This window comes from Mustelus asterias, chromosome 19 (genome assembly GCF_964213995.1).
Source record: "Mustelus asterias chromosome 19, sMusAst1.hap1.1, whole genome shotgun sequence".
NCBI classification, from domain to species: Eukaryota; Metazoa; Chordata; class Chondrichthyes; order Carcharhiniformes; family Triakidae; genus Mustelus; species Mustelus asterias.
The window spans coordinates 30,605,943-30,620,734 of record NC_135819.1 but is presented as its reverse complement, the minus strand read 5'-3'; the positions used below and the strand labels follow the sequence as shown (position 1 = coordinate 30,620,734).

The 14,792-nt window shown below is 48.4% G+C and overlaps 1 protein-coding gene across 1 annotated transcript in view; it reads right to left on the bottom strand.

The window, feature by feature from the left end:
- ints13 (integrator complex subunit 13) overlaps positions 1–11,875 on the bottom strand; it is a 72,004-nt gene extending 60,129 nt beyond the window's left edge. Inside the window, exons 1-2 of the mRNA XM_078235254.1 lie at positions 11,417–11,875; positions 8,991–9,077 (exon numbers count right to left, since the gene is read on the bottom strand). Of these exons, the coding sequence (XP_078091380.1) occupies positions 8,991–9,077; positions 11,417–11,641 (312 nt within the window). The 5' untranslated portion in view covers positions 11,642–11,875. The remainder of the gene's footprint in view (positions 1–8,990; positions 9,078–11,416) is intronic.
- Positions 11,876–14,792: the final 2,917 nt, after the last annotated feature.

Below are 14,792 nucleotides of genomic sequence, written 5' to 3'. Positions count from 1 at the left end.
ATTCTGTCGACCATCTCACCATTCTTTGAGGGTAAATATTCCATTAAACACATATCCATCCTCGGCAGAATATTCTTCTCAGGACCCCCTCCCCTTTTTTTAGGAAAAACAAGAGAAAGAAATGGCAACCCATCCCAAACCACGTAGTCCTGATTTTTTATTTACTGTTTCTGTTGACTCTTATAGCTTGCAGGATTTGAAAGCATTTGTGGGTAAAGTGCTTCTTTTTGTTTTGTAAAGGATACCAGAAATTCTCGACTGGCGACAGCTATAATTTAAAAAAAACTGGATAAACATTTGAAGCTCAGGATGATGCAAGGGGAACAGGTTCTGATTTGTTGTTGCAAGGGTCAACACAGACACAATGGGGGGGGTTTAAACTAGTATGGCAGGGGGGTGGGGATCAAACTATTAGGTCTATAAGTGTGGTGGCTGGGGACGAGCTTGGGGCTGGGACAAGGCTGGCAAAGAAGAAGAGCACTCTGGGGGAGGACGACCTCACTGAGCCTGGGGGTCTGGAGTGCTTATACTTCAATGCAAGGAGCGTAGCAGGTAAAACAGACGAACTTGGGGCCTTAATGCGCACGAGGAATTTGGATGTGGTTGCGGTGACAGAGACTTGGTTGAAAGAGGGACAGGACTGGCAGCTGAATATTCCAGGGTACAAGTGTTTTAGGCGAGACAGAGGAGGGGCCAAAAGAGGTGGGGGAGTAGCGGTATTGGTTGGAGAGCATATTACAGCGGTGCAGAGGGAGGACAATTCGGAGGAGTCGTGTAGCGAGTCACTCTGGGTGGAGCTTAGAAACAGGAAAGGCGCAGTCACTATGTTGGGGGTGTACTACAGGCCCCCCAACAGCCCAAGGGAAGTGGAAGAATGGATATGTCAGGAGATACTGGATAGGTGCAGGAAATATAGGGTTGTTGTAGTGGGAGACTTCAATTTCCCTGGTATAGACTGGAAATCGCTGAGGGCAGGGACTCTGGATGGTGAGGCATTTGTAAAATGTGTACAGGAGGGTTCGTTGGAACAATATGTGGACAGCCCAACTAGAGAGGGGGCTATACTGGACCTGGTGCTGGGGAATGAGCCCGGTCAGGTCTTCAAAGTTTTGGTTGGGGAACATGTGGCAAATAGTGACCACAATTCTGTTAGCTTTAGGATAGTGATGGAAAAGGATGAGTGGTGTCCGAAGGGTAAGGTGTTGGATTGGGGGAAGGCTAACTTTATTGGGATCAGGCAGAAATTGGCAGCTCTTGATTGGGAGAGGCTGTTTGAGGGTAAATCCACATCTGGTATGTGGCAGTCTTTTAAGGAACGGTTGTTAGGGCTACAGGACAAGCATGTGCCTGTAAAAAAGAAGGATAGGAAGGGTAGGATTAGAGAACCGTGGATAACCAGGGAAATTGAGGGACTGGTCAAAAGGAAAAGAGAGGCGTATGTTAGGTCCAAGCAGCTAAAAACGGAGGGAGCTCTGGAGGAGTATAATGAAAGTAGGAAAATACTCAAACGGGGAATTAGAAGAGCAAAAAGGGGTCACGAAATGTTCTTGGCAGACAGGATTAAGGAGAATCCCAAGGCATTTTATTCATACGTTAGGAACAAAAGGGTTGTTAGGGAAAAAATCGGACCTCTCAGGGACAAAAGTGGGGACTTATGCTTGGAGCCCAAAGAGGTAGGGGAGATCCTAAATGAATACTTTGCGTCGGTATTCACAAAGGAGAGGGATGTGTTGACTGGGAGTGTCTCAGAGGGGAGTGTTGAACCGTTGGAGAAAATCTCCATTACAAAGGAGGAAGTGTTAGGTTTGTTAGAGAATATAAAGACTGACAAATCCCCAGGGCCTGATGGAATCTATCCAAGGCTGCTCAGGGAGACGAGAGGTGAAATCGTTGGGCCTCTGACGCAAATCTTTGTCTCGTCACTGGACACAGGTGAGGTCCCAGAGGATTGGAGGATAGCCAATGTGGCCCCGTTATTTAAGAAGGGTAGGAAGGATAACCCGGGTAATTATAGGCCGGTGAGCTTGACGTCCGTGGTGGGGAAGTTGTTGGAGAAGATTCTTAAAGATAGGATGTATGCGCATTTAGAAAGGAATAAACTCATTAACGATAGTCAACATGGTTTTGTGAGAGGAAGGTCATGCCTCACGAACCTGGTGGTGTTTTTTGAAGAAGTGACCAAAATGGTTGACGAAGGAAGGGCCGTGGATGTTGTCTATATGGACTTTAGTAAAGCATTTGACAAAGTCCCTCATGGTAGGCTACTGAAAAAGGTTGGATCCCATGGGATAAAGGGGGAGGTGGCTAGATGGGTGGAGAACTGGCTTGGTCATAGAAGACAGAGGGTGGTAGTGGAAGGGTCTTTTTCCGGCTGGAGGCCTGTGACTAGTGGTGTACCGCAGGGCTCTGTATTGGGACCTCTGCTGTTTGTGATTTATATAAATGATCTGGAAGAAGGAGTAACTGGGGTGATCAGTAAGTTTGCGGACGACACAAAACTGGCAGGACTTGCAGATAGTGAGGAACATTGTCAGAGGCTACAGAAGGATATAGATAGGCTGGAAATTTGGGCAAGGAAATGGCAGATGGAGTTCAATCCTGATAAATGCGAAGTGATGCATTTTGGTGGGAATAATGTAGGGAGGAGCTACACGATAAATGGAAGAACCATAAAGGGTGTAGAGACGCAGAGGGACCTGGGTGTGCAAGTCCACAGATCTTTGAAGGTGACGTCACAGGTGGAGAAGGTGGTGAAGAAGGCATATGGCATGCTTGCCTTTATAGGACGGGGCATAGAGTATAAAAGTTGGGGTCTGATGTTGCAGATGTATAGAACGTTGGTTCGGCCGCATTTGGAATACTGCGTCCAGTTCTGGTCACCACACTACCAGAAGGACGTGGAGGCTTTGGAGAGAGTACAGAGGAGGTTTACCAGGATGTTGCCTGGTATGGAGGGGCTTGGTTATGAGGAGAGATTGGGGAAACTGGGGTTGTTCTCCTTGGAAAGACGGAGGATGAGGGGAGACTTAATAGAGGTGTATAAAATTATGAAAGGCATAGATAGGGTGAACGGTGGGAAGCTTTTCCCCGGGTCGGTGGTGACGTTCACGAGGGGTCATAGGTTCAAGGTGAAGGGGGGGAGGTTTAACACAGATATCAGAAGGACATATTTCACACAGAGGGTCGTGGGGGCCTGGAATGTGTTGCCGGGCAAGGTGGTGGAGGCGGACACACTGGGAACGTTTAAGACTTATCTAGACAGCTATATGAACGGAGTGGGAATGGAGGGATACAAAAGAGTGGTCTAGTTTGGACCAGGGAGCGGCGCGGGCTAATTGTTCCTGGTTTCTCGTTTCAAGGCTTCATTCTATGATCATCTTGCTGGTGCCAGTACAGAGTGAGACTGCGGATAGTTGGGAACCTGTCTCGGGGGCAGGGAATTCATATGGTGTTCGTGGAAGTGGAAATGGCTAGGGTTGGGAAGCATTTTCCGATCGGGGCCATTGTGATCTCCTGGACTCGTTTCGATCGCCTCAGGGGGTCGGAGAGGAATTTCCCAGATTTTTTTTTCCCCATATTGGCCCTGGGGTTTTTCACTCTGGGTTTTCGCCTCTCCCTGGAGATCACATGGTCTGGAATGGGGGGGTGGGGGTAAGTTAATAGGTTGTAATGAACAAAGCATCGTAGCTGTGAGGGACAGCTCGGTGGATAGGATATTGGTATGTAGATAGGCTGGAAAATTGGGCGGGGATCCTGGATTCAGGATTCAATCCTGGACCGGGGAGCGGCGCGGGCTTGGGGGGCCGAAGGGCCTGTTCCTGTGCTGTATTGTTCTTTGTTCTTTGGGGCAAAAGGCCTGCTTCGATGATACAGTCTTACTCTTCTATAAAGTACAGGCAAAGAAAATTAAGTAACGGGGGGTCTATTTATGGAGGATTCCTATGGTAGCTTGTACTAAGTGAAATGTTTCAATTACAAAAACACAAATGTTATCAATACTTGGATTAGGGTCATGGGTTGCAAACTTTGGTGTAAAGAGAATTTGCCTGTAAAAAAGGAGGATAGGAAGGGTAGGATTCGAGAACCGTGGATAACCAGGGAAATTGAGGGACTGGTCAAAAAGAAAAGAGAGGTGTATGGTAGGTCCAGGCAGCTAAAAACGGAGGGAGCTCTGGAGGAGTACAAAGAAAGTAGGAAAGAACTCAAACGAGGAATTAGAAGGGCAAAAAGGGGTCACAAAATGTCCTTGGCAGACAGGATTAAGGAGAATCCCAAGGCATTTTATTCATACGTTAGGAACAAAAGGGTTGTCAGGGAAAAAAAAATCGGACCTCTCAGGGACAAAAGTGGGGAATTATGCTTAGAGCCCAAAGAAGTAGGGGAGATCCTAAATGAATACTTTGGGTCGGTATTCACAAAGGAGGGGGATGTGTTGACTGGGAGTGTCTCAGAGGGGAGTGTTGAACCGTTGGAGAAAATCTCCATTACAAGGGAGGAAGTGTTAGGTTTTTTAGAGAATTATAAAGACTGACAAATCCCCAGGGCCTGATGGAATCTACCCAAGGCTGCTCAGGGAGACGAGAGATGAAATCGCTGGGCCTCTGACACAAATCTTTGTCTCGTCACTGGACAGAGGTGAGGTCCCAGAGGATTGGAGGATAGCTAATTTGGTCCCATTATTTAAGAAGGGTAGGAAGGATAACCCGGGAAATTATAGGCCGGTGAGCTTGACGTCCGTGGTAGGGAAGTTGTTGGAGAGGATTCTTAGAGATAGGACGTATGCGCATTTAGAAAGGAATAAACTCATTAACGATAGTCAGCATGGTTTTGTGAGAGGGAGGTCATGCCTCACTAACCTGGAGGAGTTTTTTGAAGAAGTGACTAGAATGGATGACAAGGGAAGGGCCGTGGATGTCGTCTATATGGACTTTAGTAAAGCGTTTGACAAAGTACCTCATGGTAGGTTGGTGCAAAAGGTTGGATCTCATGGGATAAAGGGGGAGGTGGCTAGATGGGTGGAGAACTGGCTTGGTCACAGAAGACAGAGGGTGGTAGTGGAAGGATCTTTTTCCGGCTGGAGGCCTGTGACTAGTGGTGTTCCGCAGGGCTCTGTATTGGGATCTCTACTGTTTGTGATTTATAGAAACGATCTGGAAGAAGGTGTAACTGGGGTGATCAGTAAGTTTGCGGACGACACGAAATTGGCTGGACTTGCAGATAGTGAGGAACATTGTCAGAGGCTACAGGTGGATATAGATAGGCTGGAAATTTGGGCAAAGAAATGGCAGATGGAGTTCAATCCAGATAAATGCGATGTGATGCATTTTGGTAGAACTAATGTAGGGGGGAGCTATACGATAAATGGCAGAACCATAAAGGGTGTAGATACGCAGAGGGACCTGGGTGTGCAAGTCCACAGATCCTTGAAGGTGACGTCACAGATGGAGGTGGTGGTAAAGAAGGCATATGGCATGCTTGCCTTTATAGGACGGGGCATAGAGTATAAAAGTTGGGGTCTGATGTTGCAGTTGTATAGAACGTTGGTTCGGCCGCATTTGGAATACTGCGTACAGTTCTGGTCGCCACACTACCAGAAGACGTGGAGGCTTTAGAGAGAGTGCAGAGGAGGTTTACCAGGGTGTTGCCTGGTATGGAGGGGCTTAGTTATGAGGGGAGATTGGGTAAATTGGGGTTGTTCTCACTGGAAAGACGGAGGATGAGGGGAGACCTAATAGAGGTGTATAAAATTATGAAAGGCATAGATAGGGTGAACGGTGGGAAGCTTTTTCCCAGGTCGGTGGTGACGTTCATGAGGGGTCACAGGTTCAAGGTGAGGGGGGGGGGGGGGGGTTTAAACACGGATATCAGAAGGACATATTTTACACAGAGAGTGGTGGGGGCCTGGAATGCGCTGCCAGGCAAGGTGGTGGAGGCGGGCACACTGGGAACGTTTAAGACTTATCTAGATAGCCACATGAACGGAGTGGGAATGGAAGGATACAAAAGAATGGTCTAGTTTGGACCAGGGAGCGGCGCGGGCTTGGAGGGCCGAAGGGCCTGTTCCTGTGCTGTATTGTTCTTTGTTCCTTTGTTGTTGTTCTTTGAATGATGATCCTTAAAATTACAATGAGCAAGTAACACCTAATATGAATAGATTAGTCAGCTTGTGTCAATAATACATGCTAGCTTAGCAGAAAAGAAAACCAACCAAATGGTAAATGCGGCTGGGAAGATCAGCGAGAGAGAAAGACTGATTGAAGCAATTAAAGGGAATTCAAATGTTCTGAAGACCAAAGACATTGTCTCTGTTCCCCAGCACACACTCTGTTCACTGGTCGCCAACTCCATTCCTCTCGGCAAGGGTGTGAGGAGAGTCAGACTGTTCATAACCTCGATCCCCCCCGAGGAGCTTCCAGCCAGTTATCTGTTCCATCACCAAAACCACCGCCTTCTACCTCCACCACATCACTAACTTCCCTCCTGCATCAGCTCACCCACTGTCAAAACCCTCATTTGTGCTTGTGTTACCTCTAGAGACTATTCCAACACATTCCTAGTTGGCCTCACATTTTATATCAACATGAGTGAGCTCCTCTGCTGCCAATATCCTCATCTGCACAAAACCCTATTCGCCCGTGCTTGCAGACACTGGCTCCCTGTTGAACAACATCCCAATTTAAAAACACTAATTCTGGTTTTTAAATCCCTCTATGACCTTGCCCTCCTATCCCCCAGAACCACCTCCAGCTCTACAACCATCCAAGATAACTGCAATCCTCCAATTCTGGCCTCTTGTGCTCCCCCAATTTTAAAATCATGCAACTATTAGAGGTCTTGCCTTCAATTGCCTAAGCCCCAAGCTCTGGAATTCCCTCCCTATATCACCTTTCACTCCTCCCATAAAGCATGCCTAAAGTAATCAGCCCAAACATCACTTTGCATGACTCTGTCGAATTTTGTCTGACAATGGTCCTGTGAAGTGTCTTGGCACAATTTACTACCATCAGACCATCATATTAATGTTGCTGCAATTAAAGATGAGCAGGAGAGCAGAAGAAAAATCCTAAAAGAAAGGGAAGATTGTCTGTTTTAAAACAGGACAGATTAAACAATTCACAGCTGAATAAGGATGAAGAGAAGGGGGTAATATAGAGAGATATAAATATCCCTACCCATATACAGGGACGATATAGATTTCTGTCAGCAAGTTGAAGGGCAAGAAAGAGGATGAGCAGAATTCTGATTATTTTAAAATGACAAAGGGAAAGCTAAAACATTTGGTAGTTCTGGGTTCTTTCAGGTTAATTAGATTAGGAAGCAACAAATGCATATCTTTACCCTATTACAGATCTCAATATAAAACAATTTCTCGTTTAGCATGCCTTCTGAATAAAGATTTAACCATAAATAGTCGATACACCATCAGAGGCATCCTAAAGCTTTCCTTTGATACTAACATGGACTTACAAAAGAAACACTCTGTGTTTGAAACCAAGTGTGGAAAGCATACAGTGGAAGATAACTGCTGCATTCTCCAAACCCGGTTTACATACAATCAGAAACTCATTAATAACCAGTGTGTCCACTACAGGCTACTGTTTTAGTGGGGCGAAGTATAACTCAGATATTAGAGGGATGTTTTTTACACAGAGGGTGGTGGGGGCCTGGAATGCACTGCCAAGTAGGGTGGTGGAGGCAGGCACGCTGACATCGTTTAAGACTTACCTGGATAGTCACATGAGCAGCCTGGGAATGGAGGGATACAAACGATTGGTCTAGTTGGACCAAGGAGGGCAACTGGCTTGGAGGGCCGAAGGGCCTGTTTCCTGTGCTGTACTGTTCTTTGTTGGACAATTAATGGTTCTCGATTGTTCAAATTTTGAATAAACATTTGTAAACTGTATTTAGTGTCTGTAACAGATGTTATAAATGGTGTGGTAGTTATGCTACAGAACCAGTAATCCTCCAATGTGTCTGAGCCAACCACCCCGCTGAAACTAGAATTGGATAATGAACATCGACCTTGCTGGTGACAACCACCTCTCTCCAATTAATTAGAAGAAAGTGGTTGCTCTGTTGAAACTTTCATTGCATCCACACTTGTTGATTACAAATATAACCATTTTGCTACAGCCTGAGGGGCGACACGGTGACACAGTGGTTAGCACTGCTGCCTCTCAATGCCAGGGACCCAGGTTCGCTTCCCAGCTTGGGTCACTGTCTGTGTGGAGTTTGCACATTCTCCCCGCGTCTACGTGGGTTTCCTCCAGGTGCTCCGGTTTCCTCCCACACTCCAAAGACGTGCGGGTTAGGTTAATTGGCCATGTTCAATTGACACTTAGCGTCCCTGGATGCGTAGTTTAGAGAGATTAGCAGGGTAAATATGCGGAGTTACAGGGATAGGGCCTGGGTGGGATTGTTGTCAGTACAGGCCTCCTTCTGCAGGGATTCTATGATTCCAGAGGCCGATGCAAGCAGTGGCCACTAAGCTCACTGGAAAGCACTACAGTACTTCCAGCTCAAAAGTCACTTCCTCTAAAAACAAAACTGAAAAAACAAATGAAACAAAATGTAATTCCACAGAGAAAATTCTACCGTCTTCATACAGCATTTCCTCTGCAATTATATTTGCATGCCATTTGCCAAAAGATATCAGGGGTGATATTGGACATGGGCGGGGGATGCAACATGGGCAACATTGCATTAGTCTCCAGCTATACTCCCCCAACCCCCCCGATAATCAGTCCCACAGACTTCACAAGAACTGAATGTTCAACGTATTGCATCACAGGCAGCTAACGCAATTTCACCCATGTCCAACTGCACCCTGAATAATTCTTCCTTCGGAGAATGCCCGATTTGAAATTACAAAAAAAAATTAGACTCGCCTCCTAGTACTGGAGCACTGTTTTTCCATTGTTAGTTAATCTATTTCAATTCTAGCACACAGCAAACAAAAAGCTTCTGAAAGGACATTTAATTCTACTTACCCTGGTAGCACCCATTAATTGCTTTGGAGCAACTGTTAGCAGCCTTTGGTCACCAGATGTTGATGTCATGCTGCTTAATGTTGCTGGCTAAGGTACACAGGGAAATTAAATAGAACATGTTTTACACACTGTTTACAATACACTTTCAAAATGGAGTGTCAATTCTCCAGGAACCACAATGCATATTTCAGTGTCATACAATCGCAGAGCAGACTATTATTCGGCTGGTGCTGGCACTTGGAAAGACCTAACCAATTAGTCTCGCTCCATTGCTCTTTCCCCACTCTGCAACGTTTGCCTTCCCCTATTCATCAAACTGTCTTTTCAAGATTACTACTGAATCTGCTTCCAAACCCTTTCGGGCAAATATAGATCATCACAGCAACCTTGCCTTTTTGCCTGTTGTCTTAAAACTGCACCCACTGGTTACCAGCCCAGCTACCCAAAGAACACTCTCCTCCCTCCTCCCTCCTCCCCCCTCCCTCCTCCCCCCCCCCTCCTCCCCCCTCCCCCCCCCGCCATTTACTCCATCAGCGCCCAACTAAAATGGACACCTCTATTAAATACCCCAAACGCTCAGTAAAAGCAAATTACTGTGGATGCTGGAATCTGAAACCAAAAGAGAAAATGCTGGAAAATCTCAGCAGGTCTGGCAGCATCTGTATGGAGAGAAAAGAGCTGATGTTTCGAGTCCAGATGAGCTTTGACAAAGTCACCTGGACTCGAAACGTCAGCTCTTTTCTCTCCTTACAGATGCTGCCACCCCCAAACCCTCTCTGTTCAAAGGAAATCTAATCTAACTTCAGTCTCTTCGCATGACAGCAAAAACCAGAGCCAAAATACCTGCGTCTTCTTTTCGATGAGCCTCCCATCAGTGCCAATGTTCTGAGCCCTCAAATTTAAGCCGAGAATTCAAGTTTGGCACACAACTGACACCTTGCAGCTTATACAAAGCATCACTCAGGCAGCACAATCCAGGATGACTCGCATTGTATAATAACCCTGTCTTTATAACACACATCCCCGATTTATCATGAGCATTGTCATCAACGATTAACCTGTTTTTGGAAAATTCACAAAACTTAAAAAAACCCATCTTTTCAGCAGGTAAATAACAGGCCTAACTGCAACTAAAAGCAAAAGGAAATAAAACATCATATTGTAGATCATGCAACAATCAATATTACTCTGTACTGAGTGCTGCGCTCCGTCACTCCCAGTGTTAATCGTTGTGGAACTCTAAATCTACCTTCCAGTTTCCATTTTTAAAATCACATTCACAACTAAGGAAGATTAACGTTAAGAGGAACTTCAATATTTAATAAAGTATTGGTAGCAAGTTACTGAGAGAGGTATTTACAAGTTGGGTGATTATTTCAAGATAATCCGGTATGCCAGATAGTTTTCACAGACACTGAGAATTCAGCATAAGCCACTGGCCACACTTTCTGGTAAAAGCATCCCTCCCTCCACCAGCATCCTCTCTCTCTCTCTGTGGGGATGACTCTCCCGTCATCCCCCGACCCTCAAACACAGCACTCTGGTGCAGAGCCCACCCCCTCACACTCATTGAAGGGACAGACCCCCCCCCCCCCCCAGTCTCCAGGACAGATCCACCCCCCCCCCCCCAGTCTCCAGGACAGATCCCCCCCCCCCCCCACCCCCAGCCAGACCACCCCCTTCTCTCCCAGAGGGGCAGACCCCCCCTACCTCCCCCCCTCCCCCCAAGGGGCAGACCACCTCCCCCCTCCCCCCGAGGGGCAGACCACCCACCCCCCCCGAGGGGCAGACCACCCCCCCCCCCCGAGGGGCAGACCACCCCCCCCCCCGAGGGGCAGACCACCCCCCCCCCCCCCGAGGGGCAGACCACCCCCCCCCCCCCCCCCGAGGGGCAGACCACCCCCCCCCCCCGAGGGGCAGACCACCCCCCCCCCCCGCGAGGGGCAGACCACCCCCCCCCCCCGCGAGGGGCAGACCACCCCCCCCCCCCCCCCGAGGGGCAGACCACCCCCCCCCCCCCCCCGAGGGGCAGACCACCCCCCCCCCGAGGGGCAGACCACCACCCCCCCCCCCGCGAGGGGCAGACCACCACCCCCCCCCCCCGCGAGGGGCAGACCACCCCCCCCCGAGGGGCAGACCACCCCCCCCCGAGGGGCAGACCACCCCTCCCCCCCCCCCCCCCCCCGAGGGGCAGACCACCACCCCCCCCCCCCCCCCCGGGGGGCAGACCCCTCCCCCCCCTCTCCCTGAGGGGCAGACCCCTCCCCCCCCTCTCCCTGAGGGGCAGACCCCTCCCCCCCCTCTCCCTGAGGGGCAGACCCCTCCCCCCCCTCTCCCTGAGGGGCAGACCCCTCCCCCCCCTCTCCCTGAGGGGCAGACCCCTCCCCCCCCTCTCCCTGAGGGGCAGACCCCCCTCTCTCTCTCACCAGTTTCCTGGCCGGGAAGATGTCGTACATGATGCGGCAATACTCCATGGCCGACTCCACGGCGCAGGTCCACAGGGATTTGGAGATGGGGGCGAGCGGGATGATGCCCGGGGCCCGGTTCTTGGTGAACATGTCGAACTCCACCGTCTGCCTGCAGGACTCGGCCATGTAGGGGCAGTGATCCACCACAAACACCGTCTTGTGGGCCTCGGAGAACAGCTTCATCCTGAGCGGCGGCTCCAACAGCGCGATGGCGACTGGAGCCGGGCGTCGCCGTCAACCCGAAAAAGACTCACTAGAATCCACCCGCCCGAGCGGCGCCGAGCCCCTGAAACAATGAAATGAAGCGCTGCCCGGGAGAGCGGAGAGGCTCCCCCAGCGCTCACCAGGCAACCGCCATCCCGCGAAGCCCCGCCTCACCTCATCCAGGACGGCAGCCTAACAGCACGCCTGCGCGACAGACCAGGGGCGGGGCCCCGTTACGTCATTGCGTCAGCGCGCGCCCCTGCGGAAGCGGTGGCAGAAAGGGTCGCTGAGGGGAACGCGGTGGATGTGGTGTACCTGGACTACCAAAATGGCACTCAATATACTGGCCCGCAACAAATTTGTGAGAAAACCTATAGGCTCATAGAATGAAGGCAGTAGGAACAACATTGGTCCAAAACTGAAAATACTGGAAAGTCTCAGCAGGTCTGGCAGCATCTGTGGAGAGAGAATAGAGCCAATGTTTCAAGTCTGGATGACGCTTCATCAGAGTATTCAATATACTCAACAGATTCGCATGAAAATCTATAGGCCCATGGAATAAAAGTAGTAGTAACAACATTGGTACAAAATTGGCTGAGCAATGGGAGTCAAGTTTGTAATGGAGTTTTGTTTTTCCTGATTTATAAAAAAAACTCAAATTTACCTCCAGACCGTTTATTTTATTCATTTGTGGGCTTCCTTGGCTCGGCAAGCATTTATTGCCCATCTCCAATTGCTCTTGAGAAGGTGGTGCTGAATGAAATTATCATAGAATCCCTACAGAACAGAAAGAGGCCATTCAGCACATCGAGTCTGTACCAACCACAATCCCACCCAGGCCCTATTCCTGCAAATGCACACATTTACCCTACCAATCCCCCTGACACTAGGGTCAATTTAGCATAGCCAATCAATCTAACTCACACATCTTTGGACTGTGGGAGGAAACCCACACAGACACAGGGCAAATGTGCAAACTCCACACTGACAGTGACTCAAGGCCAGAATTGAACCTGGGGTTGTGAGGCAGCAGTGTTAGCCACCATGCCGCCCCAGTGCTAAGCTGCCTTATTGAACTGCTGCAGTCCACGTGGTGTGGGTACATCCACAGTGCTGTTAGGGATGGAGTTCCAAGATTTTGATCCAGTGACAGTGAAGGAGTGCTGATATATTTCCAAGTCAGGATGGTTAGCGGTTTGGAGGGGAACCTCTAGATGATGGTTTTCCCATGTACCAGCTGCCCTTCTTCTAGGAGGTTGTACATGTGAAAGGTATTGTCTAAGAAGCCTTGGTGTGTTCCTGCAGAGCGTTTTGCAGTCTATAGATTGCTGCCACTATTCTTTGGTGGTGGAGGGAGAGAATGTTTGTGGAAAGGTAGCAATCAGTCTTCTGTGTCCTGGATGGTGTCGAGCTTCTTGACAGATGTTGGAGCTGGGGTGGCACAGTGGCAAGCACTGCTGCCTCACAGCGCCAGGGACCCTGGTTCAATTCCTGGCTTGGGTCAGTGTGTGTGGAGTTTGCATGTTCTCCCCATGTCTGCGTGGTTTTCCTCCCACAATCTAAAAGATGTGCTGGTTAGGTGCATTGGCTATGCTAAATTCTCCCTCAGTGTACCCGAACAAGTGCCAGAGTGTGGCGACTAGGGGATTTTCACAGTAACTTAATTGCAGTGTGAATGTAAGCCTACTTGTGATTAATAAACAAACTTTGCACCCATCCAGGTACACCCCTGATCTGTGCCTTGTAGATGGTGGACAGGCTTTGGGGAGTCAGGAGGTAAGTTGCTCACGCAGGATTCCTAGCTTCTGATGTGCTCTTGTATGCTGCATTTATATAGCTAGTTCAGTTCAGCTTCTGGTCAATGGTAACCCCCAGGATGTTGATAGTGGGGGATTCAGAGATGTGATTGTTAGATTCCCTCTTGTTGGAGATGGTCATTGCCTGGCACTCATGTGGCACAAATATTACTTGCAACTTGTCAGCCTAAGTCTGGATATTGTACAGGTCTTGCTGCATTTAGACATGGACTGCTTTACTATGTGTGGAGCCATGAATGATGCTGAACATTGTGCAGTCATCAGTGAACATCCTCACATATGACCTTATGATGGAAGGAAGGTCATTGATGAAGCAGCCGAAGATGGTTGGGACTCGGACACTCAAATGACTTAGACCTTAGAGTACAAGGAACAATTTCAAAATTTGCAAAAGTTGGTTGAGTGACAGGAAACAGAGACTAGTGGTTAATGGATGTTTATCCAGCTGGGCAGGTGTTTGTAAATTGATTTATTATTGCCGCATGTATTGGGATACAGTAAAAAGTATGTTTCTTGCATGCTTTGCAGATAAAGCATAACATCAGAGTACATAAGGAGAAGGATAGGGTGCAGAATACAGTTTTGCAGTTACAGATAGGGTGAAGAGAAAGATGCTTAATATATGGTAGGATCATTCAAAGGTCTGGTGGAAGCAGGGAAGAAGCTGTTCTTGAATCTATTCATACATGTTTTCAGACTTTTGTATCTTTTTCCTGATGGAAGAAGGTGGGAGAGAATGTCAGAGGTGCGTGGGGTCCTTGATTATGCTGGCTGCTTTTCCGAGGCAGCGGGAAGTTTACACAGAGTCAATGGATAGGTGGATGGTTTGCGCGATGGACTGGGCTACGTTCACAACCCTTTGTAGTTTATTGCGGTCTTGGACAGAGCAGGAGCCATACCAAGTTGTGATGCAACCAGAAAGGTTGCTTTCTATGGTGCATCTGTAAATATTGGAGGGTTGTAGTGGACATGCCCAAGTTGCCCCAGAGGTCAGTGCTGGGACCTCCATACTGCCTGATGTACAGGGCACAATTTCAAAGTTTGTGAATTACATTTTATGTGGGGTAACTGAGGTGGCCAGTACTGTCAGGAAAACCCTGACAAGACTCTCAGTCAGTGTTTCTCTGTATAAAGACATAACTTTATTAAATCAATGGCTGCCAGGAGCTCAAAGGGTTAAGTAGCTCTGGCATAGAGCAACAGAACCTCTCCGATGAATTTAACAATACAAATCAAAACTGATCAATTATAGATTTTTCTTATCAATCATTCCCACCTTACTATAACTCTAAATCAATCAGCTTCAAGATACA